Genomic DNA, 26,295 nt, shown 5'->3' on the forward strand with positions numbered 1-26,295 from the left:
CAACAACATGGCAGCAACACAACATAACAACACCATGGCAGCAACACAACATAACAACACCATGGCAGTAACACAACATAACAACACCATGGCAGCAACACAACATAACAACACCATGGCAGCAACACAACATAACAACACCATGGCAGCAACACAACATAACAACACCATGGCAGCAACACAACATAACAACACCATGGCAGCAACACAACATAACAACACCATGGCAGTAACACAACATAACAACACCATGGCAGCAACACAACATAACAACACCATGGCAGCAACACAACATAACAACACCATGGCAGCAACACAACATAACAACACCATGGCAGCAACACAACATAACAACACCATGGCAGCAACACAACATACCACAACACCATAACAACACCATGGCAGCAACACAACATAACAACACCATGGCAGCAACACAACATAACAACACCATGGCAGCAACACAACATAACAACACCATGGCAGTAACACAACATAACAACACCATGGCAGCAACACAACATAACAACACCATGGCAGCAACACAACATAACAACACCATGGCAGCAACACAACATAACAACACCATGGCAGCAACACAACATAACAACACCATGGCAGCAACACAACATAACAACACCATGGCAGCAACACAACATAACAACACCATGGCAGTAACACAACATAACAACACCATGGCAGCAACACAACATAACAACACCATGGCAGCAACACAACATAACAACACCATGGCAGCAACACAACATAACAACACCATGGCAGTAACATAACAACACCATGGCAGCAACACAACATAACAACACCATGGCAGCAACACAACATAACAACACCATGGCAGCAACACAACATAACAACACCATGGCAGCAACACAACATAACAACACCATGGCAGCAACACAACATAACAACACCATGGCAGTAACACAACATAACAACACCATGGCAGTAACACAACATAACAACACCATGGCAGCAACACAACATAACAACATAACATAACAACACCATGGCAGCAACACAACATAACAACACCATGGCAGCAACACAACATAACAACACCATGGCAGTAACACAACATAACAACACCATGGCAGCAACACAACATAACAACACCATGGCAAACAACAACATAACAACACCATGGCAGCAACACAACATAACAACACCATGGCAGCAACACAACATAACAACACCATGGCAGCAACACAACATAACAACACCATGGCAGTAACACAACATAACAACACCATGGCAGCAACACAACATAACAACACCATGGCAGCAACACAACATAACAACACCATGGCAGCAACACAACATAACAACACCATGGCAGCAACACAACATAACAACACCATGGCAGTAACACAACATAACAACACCATGGCAGTAACACAACATAACAACACACATAAACAACACACCATGGCAGCAACACAACATAACAACACCATGGCAGTAACACAACATAACAACACCATGGCAGCAACACAACATAACAACACCATGGCAGCAACACAACATAACAACACCATGGCAGCAACACAACATAACAACACCATGGCAGTAACACAACATAACAACACCATGGCAGCAACACAACATAACAACACCATGGCAGCAACACAACATAACAACACCATGGCAGTAACACAACATAACAACACCATGGCAGCAACACAACATAACAACACCATGGCAGCAACACAACATAACAACACCATGGCAGCAACACAACATAACAACACCATGGCAGTAACACAACATAACAACACCATGGCAGCAACACAACATAACAACACCATGGCAGTAACACAACATAACAACACCATGGCAGCAACACAACATAACAACACCATGGCAGCAACACAACATAACAACACCATGGCAGTAACACAACATAACAACACCATGGCAGCAACACAACATAACAACACCATGGCAGCAACACAACATAACAACACCATGGCAGCAACACAACATAACAACACCATGGCAGCAACACAACATAACAACACCATGGCAGTAACACAACATAACAACACCATGGCAGTAACACAACATAACAACACCATGGCAGCAACACAACATAACAACACCAACAACACAACATAACAACACCATGGCAGCAACACAACATAACAACACCATGGCAGCAACACAACATAACAACACCATGGCAGTAACACAACATAACAACACCATGGCAGCAACACAACATAACAACAACACAACATAACAACAACCATGGCAGCAACACAACATAACAACACCAACACCATGGCAGCAACACAACATAACAACACCATGGCAGCAACACAACATAACAACACCATGGCAGCAACACAACATAACAACACCATGGCAGCAACACAACATAACAACACCATGGCAGCAACACACCATAACAACACCAAGGCAGCAACACAACATAACAAAACCATGGCAGTAACACAACATAACAACACCATGGCAGCAACACAACATAACAACACCATGGCAGCAACACAACATAACAACACCATGGCAGCAACACAACATAACAACACCATGGCAGTAACACAACATAACAACACCATGGCAGCAACACAACATAACAACACCATGGCAGCAACACAACATAACAACACCATGGCAGTAACAACACAACACCATGGCAGCAACACAACATAACCATGGCAGCAACACAACATAACAACACCATGGCAGCAACACAACATAACAACACCATGGCAGCAACACAACATAACAACACCATGGCAGTAACACAACATAACAACACCATGGCAGCAACACAACATAACAACACCATGGCAGCAACACAACATAACAACACCATGGCAGTAACACAACATAACAACACCATGGCAGCAACACAACATAACAACACCATGGCAGCAACACAACATAACAACACAACACAACATAACAACACCATGGCAGCAACACAACATAACAACACCATGGCAGTAACACAACATAACAACACCATGGCAGCAACACAACATAACAACACCATGGCAGCAACACAACATAACAACACCATGGCAGCAACACAACATAACAACACCATGGCAGTAACACAACATAACAACACCATGGCAGTAACACAACATAACAACACCATGGCAGCAACACAACATAACAACACCATGGCAGCAACACAACATAACAACACCATGGCAGTAACACAACATAACAACACCATGGCAGTAACACAACTTAACTACAACATGGCAGAAACACAACATGGTACAAACATTATTGGGCACAAACAACAGCACAAAGGGCAAGAAGGTAGAGACAACAAGGCCTAAGAGGGTTTTATAAAAAGCATCAACCAGTGGGTCTTGCGACGGTTATACAGAGATGACCAGTTTACAGAGGAGTACAGAGTGCAGGGATTTGTCTTATAAGGAACATTGGTGGAAAATCTGATGGCCGCATGGTAAAGAACATCTAGCCGCTAGAGAGCACCCTTACCTGCTGATCTATAAATTATGTCTCAGTAAGCTAGCATGGGTAGGATGGTCATCTGAGTCAGGGTTAGTTTGGCAGCTGGTGTGAAAGGGGAGTGATTACGATAGAGGAAACCAAGTCTAGATTTAACTTTCGCCCGCAGCTTTGATATGTGCTGAGAGAAGGTAAGGAGGAGGGTTTATTCTCCAGGTCTTTAACCGTTTTCCAGAACTTCTTGGGGTGAGACCCACAGTGAGAGAACTGCTCCTTAAAGTAGCTAACTTTGGCCTTCCGGATAGCCTGAGTGCATTTCTCATTTGCCTGAATCAGAGCCAGTCAGCCTGAGTGTGTGTGCCGAGCCTTTCGCCAAATGGAATTCTTGAGGTGGAGTAACTCTTCAAGATCATGGTCGAACCAGGGGACCTGTTTTTAATTCTCCTTTTCTTTGTGGTGGCGTGTTTGTTGACAATACCGTCTTCAACAGAGGGGATCAAGCTGATTCTGTACCATTTTACAGAGGCCAGTTCATGAAGGAAGGCTTTCTCATTAAAGTTTTTTAGCAAGCGTCTGCTACAAATCAGGGCAGGTCGTTTCACTGAGCAGCCTTTATGAACACAGGCTGTAAAACAGTGATCACTAAGGTCATTAGAGAAAACACCAGACTGATACCTATCAGGACTATTTGTGAAGATAACATCAAGGAGAGTAGCCTTTTCTGGGTGTTTGGAATAATGCCTTGTGGGATTGGTAATAATCTCAGAAAGATTTAGGGAGTCATATTGCTTTAGGACTTGGTCAGGTGGTTAAGCATGTCCCAGTTTAGGTCAGCTAGCAGGACAAATTAAGACTTGGTGTAAAGAGGCCAGGAGAGAGCTACAGGCCGGTGCTGATGGAGATTGATAACACCCAGCAACAGTCAACAAAGAGATAGGGGTTGTTTGTGTGTCTCCATAGTGATGTATCTCTGTTCAGTGTGAGAATGGAGCTTGTTTAACGGTTACCATAACAACCCCTCTAGCTTCTGATTGGTTGAGAGAGGAGGCCAGAGTTAGCTGAGGTGGGGGGGGTTACGCCACTGGCAACAGTCTGCTTTTTAATATTTGTTATAGGAAGTCTGGACACTTCCTTTTCTCTCTGACTAGAAACCACGTTTAGAGACCACTTCTCCCCCATGTTTAGAGACCACATCTCCCCCATGTTTATAGACCACTTCTCCCCCATGTTTAGAGACCACGTCTCCTCCACGTTTATAGACCACTTGTCCCCCATGTTTAGAGACCACTTCTCCTCCATGTTTAGAGATCACGTCTCCCCCACGTTTAGAGACCACGTCTCCCCATGTTTAGAGACCACGTCTCCCCCATGTTTAGAGACCACGTCTCCTCCATGTTTAGAGATCACGTCTCCCCCATGTTTAGAGACCACGTCTCCTCCATGTTTAGAGACCACGTCTCCTCCATGTTTAGAGACCACGTCTCCTCCATGTTTAGAGACCACGTCTCCCCCATGTTTAGAGACCACTTCTCCCCCATGTTTAGAGACCACGTCTCCTCCACGTTTAGAGACCACGTCTCCTCCATGTTTAGAGACCACGTCTCCTCCACGTTTAGAGACCCTGTCTCCTCCATGTTTATAGACCCTGTCTCCTCCATGTTTAGAGACCACTTCTCCCCCATGTTTAGAGACCACGTCTCCTCCATGTTTAGAGACCACGTCTCCTCCATGTTTAGAGACCCTGTCTCCTCCATGTTTAGAGACCCTGTCTCCTCCATATTTAGAGACCACTTCTCCCCCATGTTTAGAGACCACGTCTCCCTCCACGTTTAGAGACCACGTCTCCTCCATGTTTATAGACCACGTCTCCTCCATGTTTAGAGACCACGTCTCCCCCATGTTTAGAGACCACGTCTCCCCATGTTTAGAGACCACGTCTCCCCATGTTTAGAGACCACGTCTCCTCCATGTTTAGAGACCACGTCTCCCCCATGTTTAGAGACCACTTCTCCCCCATGTTTAGAGACCACTTCTCCCCATGTTTAGAGACCACGTCTCCTCCACGTTTAGAGACCACTTCTCCCCCATGTTTAGAGACCACGTCTCCCCCATGTTTAGAGACCACTTCTCCTCCATGTTTAGAGACCACATCTCCCCCATGTTTAGAGACCACGTCTCCTCCACGTTTAGAGACCACTTCTCCCCCACGTTTAGAGACCACGTCTCCTCCATGTTTAGAGACCACTTCTCCCCCATGTTTAGAGACCACGTCTCCCCATGTTTAGAGACCACGTCTCCCCCATGTTTAGAGACCACGTCTCCTCCATGTTTAGAGACCACGTCTCCTCCACGTTTAGAGACCACTTCTCCCCCATGTTTAGAGACCACGTCTCCTCCATGTTTAGAGACCACGTCTCCCCATGTTTAGAGACCACGTCTCCTCCATGTTTAGAGACCACTTCTCCCCCATGTTTAGAGACCACGTCTCCTCCATGTTTAGAGACCACTTCTCCCCCATGTTTAGAGACCACATCTCCCCCATGTTTAGAGACCACGTCTCCCCCATGTTTAGAGACCACGTCTCCTCCATGTTTAGAGACCACGTCTCCCCATGTTTAGAGACCACGTCTCCTCCATGTTTAGAGACCACGTCTCCCCATGTTTAGAGATCACGTCTCCCCCACGTTTAGAGACCACGTCTCCTCCATGTTTAGAGACCACGTCTCCTCCATGTTTATAGACCACTTCTCCCCCATGTTTAGAGACCACGTCTCCCCCATGTTTAGAGACCACGTCTCCCCCATGTTTAGAGACCACGTCTCCTCCATGTTTAGAGACCACGTCTCCCCCATGTTTAGAGACCACGTCTCCCCAATGTTTAGAGACCACGTCTCCCCATTTTTAGAGACCATGTTTCACGTCTCCTCCATGTTTAGAGACCACGTCTCCTTCATGTTTAGAGACCACTTCTCCTCCATGTTTATAGACCACGTCTCCTCCATGTTTAGAGACCACGTCTCCCCATGTTTAGAGACCACGTCTCCTCCATGTTTAGAGACCACTTCTCCCCATGTTTAGAGACCACGTCTCCTCCATGTTTAGAGACCACTTCTCCCCATGTTTAGAGACCACGTCCCCCATGTTTCTCCTCCATGTTTATAGACCACGTCTCCCCATGTTTAGAGACCACGTCTCCTCCATGTTTAGAGACCACGTCTCCTCCATGTTTAGAGACCACGTCTCCCCCATGTTTAGAGACCACGTCTCCTCCACGTTAAGAGACCACGTCTCCCCCACGTTTAGAGACCACGTCTCCTCCATGTTTAGAGACCACGTCTCCTCCATGTTTAGAGACCACTTCTCCTCCATGTTTAGAGACCACGTCTCCTCCATGTTTAGAGACCACTTCTCCCCCATGTTTAGAGACCACGTCTCCTCCATGTTTAGAGACCACTTCTCCTCCATGTTTATAGACCACGTCTCCTCCATGTTTAGAGACCACTTCTCCCCCATGTTTAGAGACCACTTCTCCTCCATGTTTAGAGACCACGTCTCCTCCATGTTTAGAGACCACTTCTCCTCCATGTTTAGAGACCACGTCTCCTCCATATTTAGAGACCACTTCTCCCCCATGTTTAGAGACCACATCTCCCCCATGTTTAGAGACCACGTGTCTACCATGTTTAGAGACCACATCTCCCCCATGTTTAGAGACCACGTCTCCCCCATGTTTAGAGACCACCATGTTTAGAGACCACGTCTCCCCCATGTTCCTCCATGTTTAGAGATCACGTCTCCTCCATGTTTAGAGACCACGTCTCCTCCACGTTTAGAGACCACGTCTCCTCCATGTTTAGAGACCACGTCTCCTCCACGTTTAGAGACCACGTCTCCCCCACGTTTAGAGACCACGTCTCCTCCATGTTTAGAGACCACGTCTCCTCCATGTTTAGAGACCACGTCTCCTCCATGTTTAGAGACCACGTCTCCTCCATGTTTAGAGACCACGTCTCCTCCATGTTTAGAGACCACGTCTCCTCCATGTTTAGAGACCACGTCTCCTCCATGTTTAGAGACCACGTCTCCCCACGTTTAGAGACCACGTCTCCCCCATGTTTAGAGACCACGTCTCCTCCATGTTTAGAGACCACGTCTCCCCCATGTTTAGAGATCACGTCTCCCCCATGTTTAGAGATCACGTCTCCTCCATATTTAGAGACCACGCCCCCCCCAATGTTTAGAGACCACGTCTCCTCCATGTTTAGAGACCCCGTCTCCTCCACGTTTAGAGACCACGTCTCCCCCATGTTTAGAGACCACGTCTCCTCCACGTTTAGAGACCACTTCTCCCCATGTTTAGAGACCACGTCTCCCCCACGTTTAGAGACCACTTCTCCCCCATGTTTAGAGACCACGTCTCCTCCCACGTTTAGAGACCACTTCTCCCCCATGTTTAGAGACCACGTCTCCCCCATGTTTAGAGACCACGTCTCCTCCACGTTTAGAGACCACGTCTCCTCCATGTTTAGAGACCACGTCTCCTCCATGTTTAGAGACCACTTCTCCCCCATGTTTAGAGACCACTTCTCCCCCATGTTTAGAGACCACTTCTCCCCCATGTTTAGAGACCACGTCTCCTCCATGTTTAGAGACCACGTCTCCTCCATGTTTAGAGACCACGTCTCCTCCACGTTTAGAGACCACTTCTCCTCCACGTTTAGAGACCACGTCTCCTCCATGTTTAGAGACCACTTCTCCTCCATGTTTAGAGACCACTTCTCCTCCATGTTTAGAGACCACTTCTCCTCCATGTTTAGAGACCACTTCTCCCCCATGTTTAGAGACCACGTCTCCTCCATGTTTAGAGACCACTTCTCCCCCATGTTTAGAGACCACGTTCCTCCACGTTTAGAGATCACGTCTCCTCCATGTTTAGAGACCACGTCTCCTCCACGTTTAGAGACCACGTCTCCTCCATGTTTAGAGACCACGTCTCCTCCACGTTTAGAGACCACGTCTCCTCCATGTTTAGAGACCACGTCTCCTCCATGTTTAGAGACCACGTCTCCTCCATGTTTAGAGACCACGTCTCCTCCATGTTTAGAGATCACGTCTCCTCCACGTTTAGAGACCACGTCTCCTCCATGTTTATAGACCACGTCTCCTCCACGTTTAGAGACCACGTCTCCCCATGTTTAGATACCACTTCTCCCCATGTTTAGAGACCACGTCTCCTCCACGTTTAGAGACCACGTCTCCTCCCCCATGTTTAGAGACCACTTCTCCCCCATGTTTAGAGACCACGTCTCCTCCACGTTAAGAGACCACGTCTCCCCCATGTTTAGAGACCACTTCTCCTCCATGTTTAGAGACCACGTCTCCTCCACGTTTAGAGACCACGTCTCCCCCACGTTTAGAGACCACGTCTCCCCATGTTTAGAGACCACGTCTCCCCCATGTTTAGAGACCACTTCTCCCCCATGTTTAGAGACCACGTCTCCCCCATGTTTAGAGACCACTTCTCCTCCATGTTTAGAGACCACGTCTCCCCCATGTTTAGAGACCACGTCTCCTCCACGTTAAGAGACCACGTCTCCCCCACGTTTAGAGACCACTTCTCCCCCATGTTTAGAGACCACTTCTCCCCCATGTTTAGAGACCACGTCTCCTCCATGTTTAGAGACCACGTCTCCTCCATGTTTAGAGACCACGTCTCCTCCACGTTTAGAGACCACTTCTCCTCCACGTTTAGAGACCACTTCTCCTCCATGTTTAGAGACCACTTCTCCTCCATGTTTAGAGACCACTTCTCCTCCATGTTTAGAGACCACTTCTCCCCCATGTTTAGAGACCACTTCTCCCCCATGTTTAGAGACCACGTCTCCTCCACGTTTAGAGACCACTTCTCCCCACGTTTAGAGACCACGTCTCCTCCATGTTTAGAGACCACTTCTCCTCCATGTTTTTGTATTTATATTTATTATGGATCCCCATTAGTTCCTGCCAAGACAGCAGCTACTCTTCCTGGGATTTATTATGGATCCCCAGTAGTTCCTGTCAAGGCAGCAGCTACTCTTCCTGGGGTTTATTATGGATCCCCATTAGTTCCTGCCAAGGCAGCAGCTACTCTTCCTGGGGTTTATTATGGATCCCCATTAGTTCCTGCCAAGGCAGCAGCTACTCTTCCTGGGGTTTATTATGGATCCCCATTAGTTCCTGTCAAGGCAGCAGCTACTCTTCCTGGGGTTTATTATGGATCCCCATTAGTTCCTACCAAGGCAGCAGCTACTCTTCCTGGGGTTTATTATGTAGTACTGTGGAATAGAGTTCCATGTAGTCATGGCTCTCTTGTGGGTACTTTGGAATAGAGTCCCATTGTAGTCATGGCAGCATGTGGGGTGGATCCCCATTACTGTGGAATGGAGTTCCATGTAGTCATGGCTCTTATGTAGTACTGTGGAATAGAGTTCCATGCAGTCATGGCTCTATGTAGTACTGTGGAATAGAGTCCCATGTAGTCATGGCTCTATGTAGTACTGTGGAATAGAGTCCCATGTAGTCATGGCTCTATGTAGTACTGGGGAATAGAGTTCCATGTAGTCATGGCTCTATGTAGTACTGTGGAATAGAGTCCCATGTAGTCATGGCTCTATGTAGTACTGTGGAATAGAGTCCCATGTAGTCATGGCTCTATGTAGTACTGTGGAATGGAGTTCCATGTAGTCATGGCTCTATGTAGTACTGTGGAATAGAGTTCCATGTAGTCATGGCTCTATGTAGTACTGTGGAATAGAGTTCCATGTAGTCATGGCTCTATGTAGTACTGTGGAATAGAGTTCCATGTAGTCATGGCTCTATGTAGTACTGTGGAATAGAGTTCCATGTAGTCATGGCTCTATGTAGTACTGTGGAATAGAGTTCAATGTAGTCATGGCTCTATGTAGTACTGTGGAATAGAGTTCTATGTAGCCATGGCTCTATGTAGTACTGTGGAATAGAGTTCTATGTAGCCATGGCTCTATGTAGTACTGTGGAATAGAGTTCCATGTTGTCTTGGCTCTCTCTATGTAGTACTGTGCACCTCCCATAGTCTGTTCTGGACTTGGGGACTGTAAAGAGACCTCTGGTGGCATGTCTAGTGGGAGCCAGGAGAGATTGAAATGCATATTATTAATATTAGCTCTGTGTACATCCAAGGGTCAGCCGTGCTGCCCTGTTCTGAGCCATTTGTCATTTTCCTAAGTCCCTTTTTGTGGCAACTGACCACACGACTGAACAGTAGTCCAAGTGTGACAAAACTAGGGCCTGTAGGACCTGCCTTGTTGGTAGTGCTGTTAAGAAGGTAGAAACTAGGGCCTGTAGGACCTGCCTTCGTCATAGTGCTGTTAAGAAGGTAGAAACTGGGGCCTGTAGGACCTGCCTTGTTGATAGTGCTGTTAAGAAGGTAGAAACTAGGGCCTGTAGGACCTGCCTTGTTGATAGTGCTGTTAAGAAGGTAGAAACTAGAGCCTGTAGGACCTGCCTTGTTGGTAGTGTTGTTAAGAAGGTAGAAACTAGGGCCTGTAGGACCTGCCTTGTTGATTGTGTTGTTAAGAAGGTAGAAACTAGGGCCTGTAGGACCTGCCTTGTTGATAGTGCTGTTAAGAAGGTAGAAACTAGGGCCTGTAGGACCTGCCTTGTTGATAGTGTTGTTAAGAATGTAGAAACTAGGGATTGTAGGACCTGCCTTGTTGATAGTGTTGTTAAGAAGTAGAAACTAGGGCCTGTAGGACCTGCCTTGTTGATAGTGTTGTTAAGAAGGTAGAAACTAGGGCCTGTAGGACCTGCCTTGTTGATAGTGTTGTTAAGAAGGTAGAAACTAGGGCCTGTAGGACCTGCCTTGTTGATAGTGTTGTTAAGAAGGTAGAAACTAGGGCCTGTAGGACCTGCCTTGTTGATAGTGTTGTTAAGAAGGTAGAAACTAGGGCCTGTAGGACCTGCCTTGTTGATAGTGTTGTTAAGAAGGTAGAAACTAGGGCCTGTAGGACCTGCCTTGTTGATAGTGTTGTTAAGAAGGTAGAAACTAGGGTCTGTAGGACCTGCCTTGTTGATAGTGTTGTTAAGAAGGTAGAAACTAAGGCCTGTAGGACCTGCCTTGTTGATTGTGTTGTTAAGAAGGTAGAAACTAGGACCTGTAGGACCTGCCTTGTTGATAGTGTTGTTAAGAAGGTAGAAACTAGGGCCTGTAGGACCTGCCTTGTTGATAGTGTTGTTAATTAAGAAGGTAGAAACTAGGGCCTGTAGGACCTGCCTTGTTGATAGTGTTGTTAAGAAGGTAGAAACTAGGGTCTGTAGGACCTGCCTTGTTGATAGTGTTGTTAAGAAGGTAGAAACTAGAGCCTGTAGGACCTGCCTTGTTGATAGTGTTGTTAAGAAGGTAGAAACTAGGGCCTGTAGGACCTGCCTTGTTGATAGTGTTGTTAAGAAGGTAGAAACTAGGGCCTGTAGGACCTGCCTTGTTGATAGTGTTGTTAAGAAGGTAGAAACTAGGGCCTGTAGGACCTGCCTTGTTGATAGTGTTGTTAAGAAGGCAGAACAGTGCTTTATTATGGCCAGACTCCCCATCTCAGCTACTGTTGTATCAATATGTTTTGACCAGGACAGTTCAGGAAATTGCACAATTTCCACATTATGCATTACAACATTTAGTTGAGGTTTAGTGAATGATTTGTCCCAAATACAATGCTTTTAGTTGTTGAAATATTTAACTAAATGTACCATGTCTCTCCCTGTCTGTGTGTAGGTAGGTTCCGTCTGATAGATGAAGACAGAGACGTTAGGGACCCCATCCAGTATTTCTCCTCGGTGGAGGAAGTGGCCGGAATGTTCCCTGACCGCGTCTTCGCCATGGAAACTATCAGCTTCACTGTCAAGGTCAGGGGTGAAGGAGCTTCAGTCAGCTCTACGCTGTCTATTTCAGCTATACATCACTAACCCTGCTCTGTGTGTGTGTGTGTGTGTGTGTGTGTGTGTGTGTGTGTGTGTGTGCGTGTGTGTGTGTGTGTGTGTGTGTGTGTGTGTGTGTGTGTGTGTGTGTGTGTGTGTGTGTGTGTGTGTGTGTGTGTGTCGTTGTGTGTGCAGCCTGTGTGTGTGTGTGTGTGTGTGTGTGTGTGTGTGTGTGTGTGTGTGTGTGTGTGTGTGTGTGTGTGTGTGTGTGTGTGTGTGTGTGTAGGTTCTGTCAGGGGAGTTCAGTGAGGACAGTGAGTCGTACAGTGTGGTGCTGCAGCCTGGTGATGAGCTGTCACTCACGGGAAAGGCAGAGTTCCTCACAGCCACGCCCACCACGGAGAAGACTGGACTGAGCGCGCTCCTGAGACGCCTGGGGAAGACCCCCCGCAGTAAGACCCACACTCCACACCCTGAGCTCTCTCTCTGTTTCACACCACACCCTGAGCTCTCCCTCTATTTCACACCACACCCTGAGCTCTCCCTCTATTTCACTCCACACCCTGAGCTCTCCCTCTATTTCACTCCACACCCTGAGCTCTCTCTCTGTTTCACACCACACCCTGAGCTCTCTCTCTATTTCACTCCACACCCTGAGCTCTCTCTCTGTTTCACACCACACCCTGAGCTCTCTCTCTGTTTCACACCACACCCTGAGCTCTCTCTCTGTTTCACACCACACTCTGAGCTCTCCCTCTATTTCACACCACACCCTGAGCTCTCTCTCTATTTCACACCACACTCTGAGCTCTCTCTCTGTTTCACACCACACTCTGAGCTCTCTCTTTATTTCACACCACACTCTGAGCTCTCTCTCTGTTTCACACCACACTCTGAGCTCTCTCTTTATTTCACACCACACTCTGAGCTCTCACTTTGTTTCAGGCAAAACTCCATGTCTGGTGTGTATGAACCATCGGACCAATCAGAGCATCTCTCTGCCCTTCGCCTGCCGAGGACGGTTCTGCACGCGCTCCCCTCTGGAGCAGGGCATGCTGGGAGCTGACCACACGGTGCGCAGCATCATCGAAAGGGTCCGACTTCCTGTTAATGTTACCGTGCCGACCAGACCACCACGGAACCCCTACGACCGCCACGTGGTGAGACATCAAATCAAATGTTATTTGTCACATGCTTTGTAAACAACAGGAGACTAACAGTGAAACTGACGGACCCTTCCCAACAACGCAGAGAGAAAGAGTGTTGAGAAAAGTAATAACACCCAACATTATCTTGGCTACATGGGGAACCAGTAATGAGCGAATGTGAAGAGTCAAAAAAAGTACAAAAAGAGTCCTGTTAACTATTTTAACTAACTATTTAGCAATCTTATGGCTTGGGGTTAGAAGTTGTTCAGGCTCCTGTTGGTTCCAGCTTGCCATGCGGTAGCAGAGAGAACTGTCTATGGCTGGTGTCTGGAGTCTTTGACAATTTTTAGGGCCTTGGTCTGACACAGTGTGTTATATAGGTCCTAGATGGCAGGGAGCTTGGCCCCAGTGATGGCCTGGGCCGTATACACTACCCTCTGTAGTGTAGTGCCTTGTGGTCGAAGCGGTGATGCAGCCAGCCAATATTCTGCAAAAATGTCTTCTTCAACTTAAAAAGTAGCTACAAATATTTAAATGTAAAAAAAAAAAACATAAAATAAATAGTTTAAACGTTATTGAAAAACCATCCTGTGGCTATTTCTGAATACCTGGTATACAGTATACTGCCCAAGACTAGTTTGGACCATGATAGATCCTTAGTGATGTGGATGCGAATGGACTCTCAACCCGTTGATGTGGATGGGGGTGGCTCGGCCCTCCATTTCCTGTAGTCCACAATCAGCTCCTTTGCTGACGTTGAGGGAGAGGTTGTTATTCTGGCACCACCCGGCCAGGTCTCTGACCTCCTCCCTATAGGCTGTCTCATTGTTGTCAGTGATCAGGCCTACCACTGTTGGGTCGTCAGCAAACGTAATGATGGTGTTGGAGTCGTGCTTGGCTACGCAGTCGTGGGTGAACAGGGAGTACAGGAGGGGACTAAGTACACACCCCTGAAGGGCCCCAGTGTTGAGGATCATCGTGGTGGATGTGTTGTTGCCTACCCTTACCACCTGGGGGCGGCCCATCAGGAAGTCCAGGATCCAGTTGCAGAGGGAGGTGTTTAGTCCCAGGGTCCTTAGCTTCGTGATGAGCTTTGAGGGCACTATGGTGTTGAACACTGAGCTGTAGTCAATGAACAGCATTCTCACGTAGGTGTTCCTCTAGTCCAGGTGGGAAAGGGCAGTGTGGAGTGCAATAGAGACTGATTCATCTGTGGATCTGTTTGGGCGGTATGCAAATTGGAGTGGGTCTAGGGTTTCTGGGATAATGGTGTTTGTGTGAGACATGACCAGCATTTCAAAGCACTTCATGGCAACAGACGTGAGTGCTACGTGTCGGTCGTCATTTAGGCAGGTTACCTTAGTGTTACTGGGCACAGGGACTATGGTGGTCTGCTTGAAACATGTTGGTATTACAGACTCAGATACGGAGAGGTTGAAAATGTCAGTGAAGACACTTGCCAGCTGGTCAGTGCTCTGAGTACACATCCTGGTAACCCATCTGGTCCCAAGGCCTTGTGAATGTTATGGAGAGCATGGCCGATGATAACATGTTCTGTACTGTAGGGGACTAACTGTGTTCTGTACTGTAGGGGACTAACTGTGTTCTGTACTGTAGGGGACTAACTGTGTTCTGTACTGTAGGGGACTAACTGTGTTCTGTACTGTAGGGGACTAACTGTGTTCTGTACTGTAGGGGACTAACTGTGTTCTGTACTGTAGGTGACTGTGTTCTGTACTGTAGGGGACTAACTGTGTTCTGTACTGTAGGGGACTAACTGTGTTCTGTACTGTAGATGACTAACTGTGTTCTGTACTGTAGATGACTAACTGTGTTCTGTACTGTAGATGACTAACTGTGTTCTGTACTGTAGATGACTAACTGTGTAACTGTGTTCTGTACTGTAGATGACTAACTGTGTTCTGTACTGTAGGTGACTGTGTTCTGTACTGTAGATGACTAACTGTGTTCTGTACTGTAGATGACAAACTGTGTTCTGTACTGTAGATGACTAACTGTGTTCTGTACTGTAGATGACTAACTGTGTAACTGTGTTCTGTACTGTAGATGACTAACTGTGTTCTGTACTGTAGGTGACTGTGTTCTGTACTGTAGATGACTAACTGTGTAACGGTGTTCTGTACTGTAGATGACTAACTGTGTCCTGTACTGCAGATGACTAACTGTGTTCTGTACTGTAGGTGACTGTGTACTGTACTGTAGATGACTAACTGTGTTCTGTACTGTAGGTGACTAACTGTGTTCTGTACTGTAGGGGACTAACTGTGTTCTGTATTGTAAATGACTAACTGTATTATGTACTGTAGGGGACTAACTGTGTAACTGTGTTCTGTACTGTAGGGGACTAACTGTGTTCTGTACTGTAGGTGACTGTGTTCTGTATGTAGATGACTAACTGTATTCTGTACTGTAGGGGACTAACTGTGTTCTGTACTGTAGGGGACTAACTGTGTTCTGTACTGTAGGGGACTAACTGTGTTCTGTACTGTAGGGGACTAACTGTGTTCTGTACTGTAGGGGACTAACTGTGTTCTGTACTGTAGGGGACTAACTGTGTTCTTTACTGTAGATGACTAACTGTGTAACTCTGTTCTGTACTGTATTTGACTAACTGTGTTCTGTACTGTAGGGGACTAACTGTGTTGTGTACTGTAGGGACTAACTGTGTTCTGTACTGTAGGTGACTGTGTTCTGTACTGCAGGGGACTAACTGTGTTCTGTACTGTAGGGGACTAACTGTGTTCTGTACTGTAGGTGACTGTGTTCTGTACTGTAGGGGACTAACTGTGTTCTGTACTGTAGGGGACTGACTGTGTTCTGTATGTAGGGGACTAACTGTGTTCTGTACTGTAGGGGACTAACTGTGTTCTGTACTGTAGATGACTAACTGTGTTCTGTACTGTAGATGACTAACTGTGTTCTGTACTGTAGATGACTAACTGTGTTCTGTACTGTAGGTGACTGTGTTCTGTACTGTAGATGACTAACTGTGTTCTGTACTGTAGATGACAAACTGTGTTCTGTACTGTAGATGACTAACTGTGTTCTATACTGTAGGGGACTAACTGTGTAACTGTGTTCTGTACTGTACATGACTAACTGTGTTCTGTACTGTAGATGACTAACTGTGTTCTGTACTGTAGATGACTAACTGTGTAACTGTGTTCTGTACTGTAGATTACTAACTGTGTTCTGTACTGTAGGTGACTGTGTACTGTACTGTAGATGACTAACTGTGTTCTGTACTGTAGGTGACTAACTGTGTTCTGTACTGTAGGGGACTAACTGTGTTCTGTACTGTAGGTGACTAACTGTGTTCTGTACTGTAGGTGACTAACTGTGTTCTGTATTGTAAATGACTAACTGTATTCTGTACTGTAGGGGACTAACTGTGTAACTGTGTTCTGTACTGTAGATGACTAACTGTGTTCTGTACTGTAGATGACTAACTGTGTTCTGTACTGTAGGGGACTAACTGTGTTCTGTACTGTAGGGGACTAACTGTGTTCTGTACTGTAGGTGACTAACTGTGTTCTGTACTGTAGGGGACTAACTGTGTTCTGTACTGTAGGTGACTAACTGTGTCTGTACTGTAGGGGACTAACTGTGTTCTGTACTGTAGGTGACTGTGTCTGTACTGTAGGTGACTGTGTTCTGTACTGTAGGGGACAAACTGTGTTCTGTACTGTAGATGACTAACTGTATTCTGTACTGTAGGGGACTAACTGTGTTCTGTACTGTAGATGACTAACTGTGTTCTGTACTGTAGATGACTAACTGTGTAACTCTGTGTTCTGTACTGTAGATGACTAACTGTGTTCTGTACTGTAGATGACAAACTGTGTTCTGTACTGTAGATGACTAACTGTGTTCTGTACTGTCGATGACTAACTGTGTAACTGTGTTCTGTACTGTAGGGGACTAACTGTGTTCTGTACTGTCGATGACTAACTGTGTTCTGTACTGTAGGTGACTGTGTTCTGTACTGTAGATGACTAACTGTGTTCTGTACTGTAGATGACAAACTGTGTTCTGTACTGTAGATGACAAACTGTGTTCTGTACTGTAGATGACTAACTGTGTTCTGTACTGTAGGTGACTGTGTACTGTACTGTAGATGACTAACTGTGTTCTGTACTGTAGGGGACTAACTGTGTTCTGTACTGTAGGGGACTAACTGTGTTCTGTACTGTAGGTGACTGTGTTCTGTATGTAGGGGACTAACTGTGTTCTGTACTGTAGGGGACTAACTGTGTTCTGTACTGTAGGGGACTAACTGTGTTCTGTACTGTAGGGGACTAACTGTGTTCTGTACTGTAGGGGACTAACTGTGTTCTTTACTGTAGATGACTAACTGTGTAACTCTGTTCTGTACTGTATTTGACTAACTGTGTTCTGTACTGTAGGGGACTAACTGTGTTGTGTACTGTAGGGGACTAACTGTGTTCTGTACTGTAGGTGACTGTGTTCTGTACTGCAGGGGACTAACTGTGTTCTGTACTGTAGGGGACTAACTGTGTTCTGTACTGTAGGTGACTGTGTTCTGTACTGTAGGGGACTAACTGTGTTCTGTACTGTAGGTGACTAACTGTGTTCTGTACTGTAGGTGACTGTGTTCTGTACTGTAGGGGACTAACTGTGTTCTGTACTGTAGATGACTAACTGTGTTCTGTACTGTAGATGACTAACTGTGTTCTGTACTGTAGATGACTAACTGTGTTCTGTACTGTAGGTGACTGTGTTCTGTACTGTAGATGACTAACTGTGTTCTGTACTGTAGATGACAAACTGTGTTCTGTACTGTAGATGACTAACTGTGTTCTGTACTGTAGGGGACTAACTGTGTAACTGTGTTCTGTACTGTACATGACTAACTGTGTTCTGTACTGTAGATGACTAACTGTGTTCTGTACTGTAGATGACTAACTGTGTAACTGTGTTCTGTACTGTAGATTACTAACTGTGTTCTGTACTGTAGGTGACTGTGTACTGTACTGTAGATGACTAACTGTGTTCTGTACTGTAGGTGACTAACTGTGTTCTGTACTGTAGGGGACTAACTGTGTTCTGTACTGTAGGTGACTAACTGTGTTCTGTACTGTAGGTGACTAACTGTGTTCTGTATTGTAAATGACTAACTGTATTCTGTACTGTAGGGGACTAACTGTGTAACTGTGTTCTGTACTGTAGATGACTAACTGTGTTCTGTACTGTAGGGGACTAACTGTGTTCTGTACTGTAGGGGACTAACTGTGTTCTGTACTGTAGGGGACTAACTGTGTTCTGTACTGTAGGGGACTAACTGTGTTCTGTACTGTAGGTGACTAACTGTGTCTGTACTGTAGGGGACTAACTGTGTTCTGTACTGTAGGTGACTGTGTCTGTACTGTAGGGGACTAACTGTGTTCTGTACTGTAGGTGACTGTGTTCTGTACTGTAGGGGACAAACTGTGTTCTGTACTGTAGATGACTAACTGTATTCTGTACTGTAGGGGACTAACTGTGTTCTGTACTGTAGGGGACTAACTGTGTTCTGTACTGTAGGGGACTAACTGTGTTCTGTACTTTAGGGGACTGACTGTGTTCTGTACTGTAGATGACTAACTGTGTTCTGTACTGTAGATGACTAACTGTGTTCTGTACTGTAGATGACTAACTGTGTAACTGTGTTCTGTACTGTAGGGGACTAACTGTGTTCTGTACTGTCGATGACTAACTGTGTTCTGTACTGTAGGTGACTGTGTTCTGTACTGTAGATGACTAACTGTGTTCTGTACTGTAGATGACAAACTGTGTTCTGTACTGTAGATGACAAACTGTGTTCTGTACTGTAGATGACTAACTGTGTTCTGTACTGTAGGGGACTAACTGTGTATATGTGTTCTGTACTGTACATGACTAACTGTGTTCTGTACTGTAGATGACTAACTGTGTAACTGTGTTCTGTACTGTAGATGACTAACTGTGTCCTGTACTGCAGATGACTAACTGTGTTCTGTACTGTAGGTGACTGTGTACTGTACTGTAGATGACTAACTGTGTTCTGTACTGTAGGTGACTAACTGTGTTCTGTACTGTAGGGGACTAACTGTGTTCTGTACTGTAGGGGACTAACTGTGTTCTGTACTGTAGGTGACTGTGTTCTGTATGTAGGGACTAACTGTGTTCTGTACTGTAGGGGACTAACTGTGTTCTGTACTGTAGGGGACTAACTGTGTTCTGTACTGTAGGGGACTAACTGTGTTCTGTACTGTAGATGACTAACTGTGTAACTCTGTTCTGTACTGTATTTGACTAACTGTGTTCTGTACTGTAGGGGACTAACTGTGTTGTGTACTGTAGGGGACTAACTGTGTTCTGTACTGTAGGTGACTGTGTTCTGTACTGTAGATGACTAACTGTGTTCTGTACTGTAGATGAATAACTGTGTTCTGTACTGTAGATGACAAACTGTGTTCTGTACTGTAGATGACTAACTGTGTTCTGTACTGTAGGGGACTAACTGTGTTCTGTACTGTAGGGGACTAACTGTGTTCTGTACTGTAGGTGACTGTGTTCTGTACTGTAGGGGACTAACTGTGTTGTGTACTGTAGGGGACTAACTGTGTTCTGTACTGTAGGGGACTGACTGTGTTCTGTACTGTAGATGACTAACTGTGTTCTGTACTGTAGATGAATAACTGTGTTCTGTACTGTAGATGACAAACTGTGTTCTGTACTGTAGATGACAAACTGTGTTCTGTACTGTAGGGGACTAACTGTGTAACTCTGTTCTGTACTGTACATGACTAACTGTGTTCTGTACTGTAGATGACTAACTGTGTGCTGTACTGTAGATGACTAACTGTGTAACTGTGTTCTGTACTGTAGATGACTAACTGTGTCCTGTACTGCAGATGACTAACTGTGTTCTGTACTGTAGGTGACTGTGTACTGTACTGTAGATGACTAACTGTGTTCTGTACTGTAGGTGACTAACTGTGTTCTGTACTGTAGATGACTAACTGTGTTCTGTATTGTAAATGACGAACTGTATTCTGTACTGTAGGGGACTAACTGTGTAACTGTGTTCTGTACTGTAGATGACTAACTGTGTTCTGTACTGTAGGGGACTACCTGTGTTCTGTACTGTAGGGGACTAACTGTGTTCTGTACTGTAGGTGACTAACTGTGTTCTGTGCTGTAGGGGACTAACTGTGTTCTGTACTGTAGGTGACTAACTGTGTCTGTACTGTAGGGGACTAACTGTGTTCTGTACTGTAGGTGACTGTGTCTGTACTGTAGGGGACTAACTGTGTTCTGTACTGTAGGTGACTGTGTTCTGTACTGTAGGGGACTAACTGTGTTGTGTACTGTAGGGGACTAACTGTGTTCTGTACTGTAGGTGACTGTGTTCTGTATGTAGGGGACTAACTGTGTTCTGTACTGTAGGGGACTAACTGTGTTCTGTACTGTAGGTGACTGTGTTCTGTACTGTAGGGGACTAACTGTGTTCTGTACTGTAGGGGACTAACTGTGTTCTGTACTGTAGGTGACTGTGTTCTGTACTGTAGGGGACTAACTGTGTTCTGTACTGTAGATGACTAACTGTGTTCTGTACTGTAGATGACTAACTGTGTTCTGTACTGTAGATGACTAACTGTGTTCTGTACTGTAGGTGACTGTGTTCTGTACTGTAGATGACTAACTGTGTTCTGTACTGTAGATGACAAACTGTGTTCTGTACTGTAGATGACTAACTGTGTTCTGTACTGTAGGGGACTAACTGTGTAACTGTGTTCTGTACTGTACATGACTAACTGTGTTCTGTACTGTAGATGACTAACTGTGTTCTGTACTGTAGATGACTAACTGTGTAACTGTGTTCTGTACTGTAGATTACTAACTGTGTTCTGTACTGTAGGTGACTGTGTACTGTACTGTAGATGACTAACTGTGTTCTGTACTGTAGGTGACTAACTGTGTTCTGTACTGTAGGTGACTAACTGTGTTCTGTACTGTAGGTGACTAACTGTGTTCTGTACTGTAGGTGACTAACTGTGTTCTGTATTGTAAAATGACTAACTGTATTCTGTACTGTAGGGGACTAACTGTGTAACTGTGTTCTGTACTGTAGATGACTAACTGTGTTCTGTACTGTAGATGACTAACTGTGTTCTGTACTGTAGGGGACTAACTGTGTTCTGTACTGTAGGGGACTAACTGTGTTCTGTACTGTAGGTGACTAACTGTGTTCTGTACTGTAGGGGACTAACTGTGTTCTGTACTGTAGGTGACTAACTGTGTCTGTACTGTAGGGGACTAACTGTGTTCTGTACTGTAGGTGACTGTGTCTGTACTGTAGGGGACTAACTGTGTTCTGTACTGTAGGTGACTGTGTTCTGTACTGTAGGGGACTAACTGTGTTCTGTACTGTAGGGGACAAACTGTGTTCTGTACTGTAGATGACTAACTGTATTCTGTACTGTAGGGGACTAACTGTGTTCTGTACTGTAGGGGACTAACTGTGTTCTGTACTGTAGGGGACTAACTGTGTTCTGTACTGTAGATGACTAACTGTGTTCTGTACTGTAGATGACAAACTGTGTTCTGTACTGTAGATGACTAACTGTGTTCTGTACTGTCGATGACTAACTGTGTAACTGTGTTCTGTACTGTAGGGGACTAACTGTGTTCTGTACTGTCGATGACTAACTGTGTTCTGTACTGTAGGTGACTGTGTTCTGTACTGTAGATGACTAACTGTGTTCTGTACTGTAGATGACAAACTGTGTTCTGTACTGTAGATGACAAACTGTGTTCTGTACTGTAGATGACTAACTGTGTTCTGTACTGTAGGGGACTAACTGTGTATATGTGTTCTGTACTGTACATGACTAACTGTGTTCTGTACTGTAGATGACTAACTGTGTAACTGTGTTCTGTACTGTAGATGACTAACTGTGTCCTGTACTGCAGATGACTAACTGTGTTCTGTACTGTAGGTGACTGTGTACTGTACTGTAGATGACTAACTGTGTTCTGTACTGTAGGTGACTAACTGTGTTCTGTACTGTAGGGGACTAACTGTGTTCTGTACTGTAGGGGACTAACTGTGTTCTGTACTGTAGGTGACTGTGTTCTGTATGTAGGGGACTAACTGTGTTCTGTACTGTAGGGGACTAACTGTGTTCTGTACTGTAGGGGACTAACTGTGTTCTGTACTGTAGGGGACTAACTGTGTTCTGTACTGTAGATGACTAACTGTGTAACTCTGTTCTGTACTGTATTTGACTAACTGTGTTCTGTACTGTAGGGGACTAACTGTGTTGTGTACTGTAGGGGACTAACTGTGTTCTGTACTGTAGGGGACTAACTGTGTTCTGTACTGTAGGTGACTGTGTTCTGTACTGTAGGGGACTAACTGTGTTGTGTACTGTAGGGGACTAACTGTGTTCTGTACTGTAGGGGACTGACTGTGTTCTGTACTGTAGATGACTAACTGTGTTCTGTACTGTAGATGAATAACTGTGTTCTGTACTGTAGATGACAAACTGTGTTCTGTACTGTAGATGACAAACTGTGTTCTGTACTGTAGGGGACTAACTGTGTAACTCTGTTCTGTACTGTACATGACTAACTGTGTTCTGTACTGTAGATGACTAACTGTGTTCTGTACTGTAGATGACTAACTGTGTAACTGTGTTCTGTACTGTAGATGACTAACTGTGTCCTGTACTGCAGATGACTAACTGTGTTCTGTACTGTAGGTGACTGTGTACTGTACTGTAGATGACTAACTGTGTTCTGTACTGTAGGTGACTAACTGTGTTCTGTACTGTAGATGACTAACTGTGTTCTGTATTGTAAATGACGAACTGTATTCTGTACTGTAGGGGACTAACTGTGTAACTGTGTTCTGTACTGTAGATGACTAACTGTGTTCTGTACTGTAGATGACTAACTGTGTTCTGTACTGTAGGGGACTAACTGTGTTCTGTACTGTAGGGGACTACCTGTGTTCTGTACTGTAGGGGACTAACTGTGTTCTGTACTGTAGGTGACTAACTGTGTTCTGTGCTGTAGGGGACTAACTGTGTTCTGTACTGTAGGTGACTAACTGTGTCTGTACTGTAGGGGACTAACTGTGTTCTGTACTGTAGGTGACTGTGTCTGTACTGTAGGGGACTAACTGTGTTCTGTACTGTAGGTGACTGTGTTCTGTACTGTAGGGGACTAACTGTGTTGTGTACTGTAGGGGACTAACTGTGTTCTGTACTGTAGGTGACTGTGTTCTGTACTGCAGGGGACTAACTGTGTTCTGTACTGTAGGGGACTAACTGTGTTCTGTACTGTAGGTGACTGTGTTCTGTACTGTAGGGGACTAACTGTGTTCTGTACTGTAGGGGACTAACTGTGTTCTGTACTGTAGGTGACTGTGTTCTGTACTGTAGGTGACTAACTGTGTTCTGTACTGTAGATGACTAACTGTGTTCTGTACTGTAGATGACTAACTGTGTTCTGTACTGTAGATGACTAACTGTGTTCTGTACTGTAGGTGACTGTGTTCTGTACTGTAGATGACTAACTGTGTTCTGTACTGTAGATGACAAACTGTGTTCTGTACTGTAGATGACTAACTGTGTTCTGTACTGTAGGGGACTAACTGTGTAACTGTGTTCTGTACTGTACATGACTAACTGTGTTCTGTACTGTAGATGACTAACTGTGTTCTGTACTGTAGATGACTAACTGTGTAACTGTGTTCTGTACTGTAGATTACTAACTGTGTTCTGTACTGTAGGTGACTGTGTACTGTACTGTAGATGACTAACTGTGTTCTGTACTGTAGGTGACTAACTGTGTTCTGTACTGTAGGGGACTAACTGTGTTCTGTACTGTAGGTGACTAACTGTGTTCTGTACTGTAGGTGACTAACTGTGTTCTGTATTGTAAATGACTAACTGTATTCTGTACTGTAGGGGACTAACTGTGTAACTGTGTTCTGTACTGTAGATGACTAACTGTGTTCTGTACTGTAGATGACTAACTGTGTTCTGTACTGTAGGGGACTAACTGTGTTCTGTACTGTAGGGGACTAACTGTGTTCTGTACTGTAGGTGACTAACTGTGTTCTGTACTGTAGGGGACTAACTGTGTTCTGTACTGTAGGTGACTAACTGTGTCTGTACTGTAGGGGACTAACTGTGTTCTGTACTGTAGGTGACTGTGTCTGTACTGTAGGGGACTAACTGTGTTCTGTACTGTAGGTGACTGTGTTCTGTACTGTAGGGGACTAACTGTGTTCTGTACTGTAGGGGACAAACTGTGTTCTGTACTGTAGATGACTAACTGTATTCTGTACTGTAGGGGACTAACTGTGTTCTGTACTGTAGGGGACTAACTGTGTTCTGTACTGTAGGGGACTAACTGTGTTCTGTACTGTAGATGACTAACTGTGTTCTGTACTGTAGATGACAAACTGTGTTCTGTACTGTAGATGACTAACTGTGTTCTGTACTGTCGATGACTAACTGTGTAACTGTGTTCTGTACTGTAGGGGACTAACTGTGTTCTGTACTGTCGATGACTAACTGTGTTCTGTACTGTAGGTGACTGTGTTCTGTACTGTAGATGACTAACTGTGTTCTGTACTGTAGATGACAAACTGTGTTCTGTACTGTAGATGACAAACTGTGTTCTGTACTGTAGATGACTAACTGTGTTCTGTACTGTAGGGGACTAACTGTGTATATGTGTTCTGTACTGTACATGACTAACTGTGTTCTGTACTGTAGATGACTAACTGTGTAACTGTGTTCTGTACTGTAGATGACTAACTGTGTCCTGTACTGCAGATGACTAACTGTGTTCTGTACTGTAGGTGACTGTGTACTGTACTGTAGATGACTAACTGTGTTCTGTACTGTAGGTGACTAACTGTGTTCTGTACTGTAGGGGACTAACTGTGTTCTGTACTGTAGGGGACTAACTGTGTTCTGTACTGTAGGTGACTGTGTTCTGTATGTAGGGGACTAACTGTGTTCTGTACTGTAGGGGACTAACTGTGTTCTGTACTGTAGGGGACTAACTGTGTTCTGTACTGTAGGGGACTAACTGTGTTCTGTACTGTAGATGACTAACTGTGTAACTCTGTTCTGTACTGTATTTGACTAACTGTGTTCTGTACTGTAGGGGACTAACTGTGTTGTGTACTGTAGGGGACTAACTGTGTTCTGTACTGTAGGGGACTAACTGTGTTCTGTACTGTAGGTGACTGTGTTCTGTACTGTAGGGGACTAACTGTGTTGTGTACTGTAGGGGACTAACTGTGTTCTGTACTGTAGGGGACTGACTGTGTTCTGTACTGTAGATGACTAACTGTGTTCTGTACTGTAGATGAATAACTGTGTTCTGTACTGTAGATGACAAACTGTGTTCTGTACTGTAGATGACAAACTGTGTTCTGTACTGTAGGGGACTAACTGTGTAACTCTGTTCTGTACTGTACATGACTAACTGTGTTCTGTACTGTAGATGACTAACTGTGTAACTGTGTTCTGTACTGTAGATGACTAACTGTGTCCTGTACTGCAGATGACTAACTGTGTTCTGTACTGTAGGTGACTGTGTACTGTACTGTAGATGACTAACTGTGTTCTGTACTGTAGGTGACTAACTGTGTTCTGTACTGTAGATGACTAACTGTGTTCTGTATTGTAAATGACGAACTGTATTCTGTACTGTA

General features: G+C 45.1%; 1 protein-coding gene across 5 annotated transcripts in view; it reads left to right on the top strand.

The window, feature by feature from the left end:
* gareml (GRB2 associated, regulator of MAPK1-like) overlaps positions 1 to 26,295 on the top strand; it is a 92,803-nt gene that overhangs the window by 27,407 nt on the left and 39,101 nt on the right. For all 5 annotated transcript variants that reach the window (XM_052501237.1, XM_052501238.1, XM_052501240.1 and 2 more), the window contains exons 4-6: positions 12,257 to 12,387; positions 12,686 to 12,851; positions 13,345 to 13,559. In XM_052501237.1, coding sequence (XP_052357197.1) covers positions 12,257 to 12,387; positions 12,686 to 12,851; positions 13,345 to 13,559 — 512 coding nt within the window. The remainder of the gene's footprint in view (positions 1 to 12,256; positions 12,388 to 12,685; positions 12,852 to 13,344; positions 13,560 to 26,295) is intronic.

Source organism: Oncorhynchus keta, unplaced genomic scaffold (assembly GCF_023373465.1).
Source record: "Oncorhynchus keta strain PuntledgeMale-10-30-2019 unplaced genomic scaffold, Oket_V2 Un_contig_12886_pilon_pilon, whole genome shotgun sequence".
In the NCBI taxonomy this organism is placed as follows: Eukaryota; Metazoa; Chordata; class Actinopteri; order Salmoniformes; family Salmonidae; genus Oncorhynchus; species Oncorhynchus keta.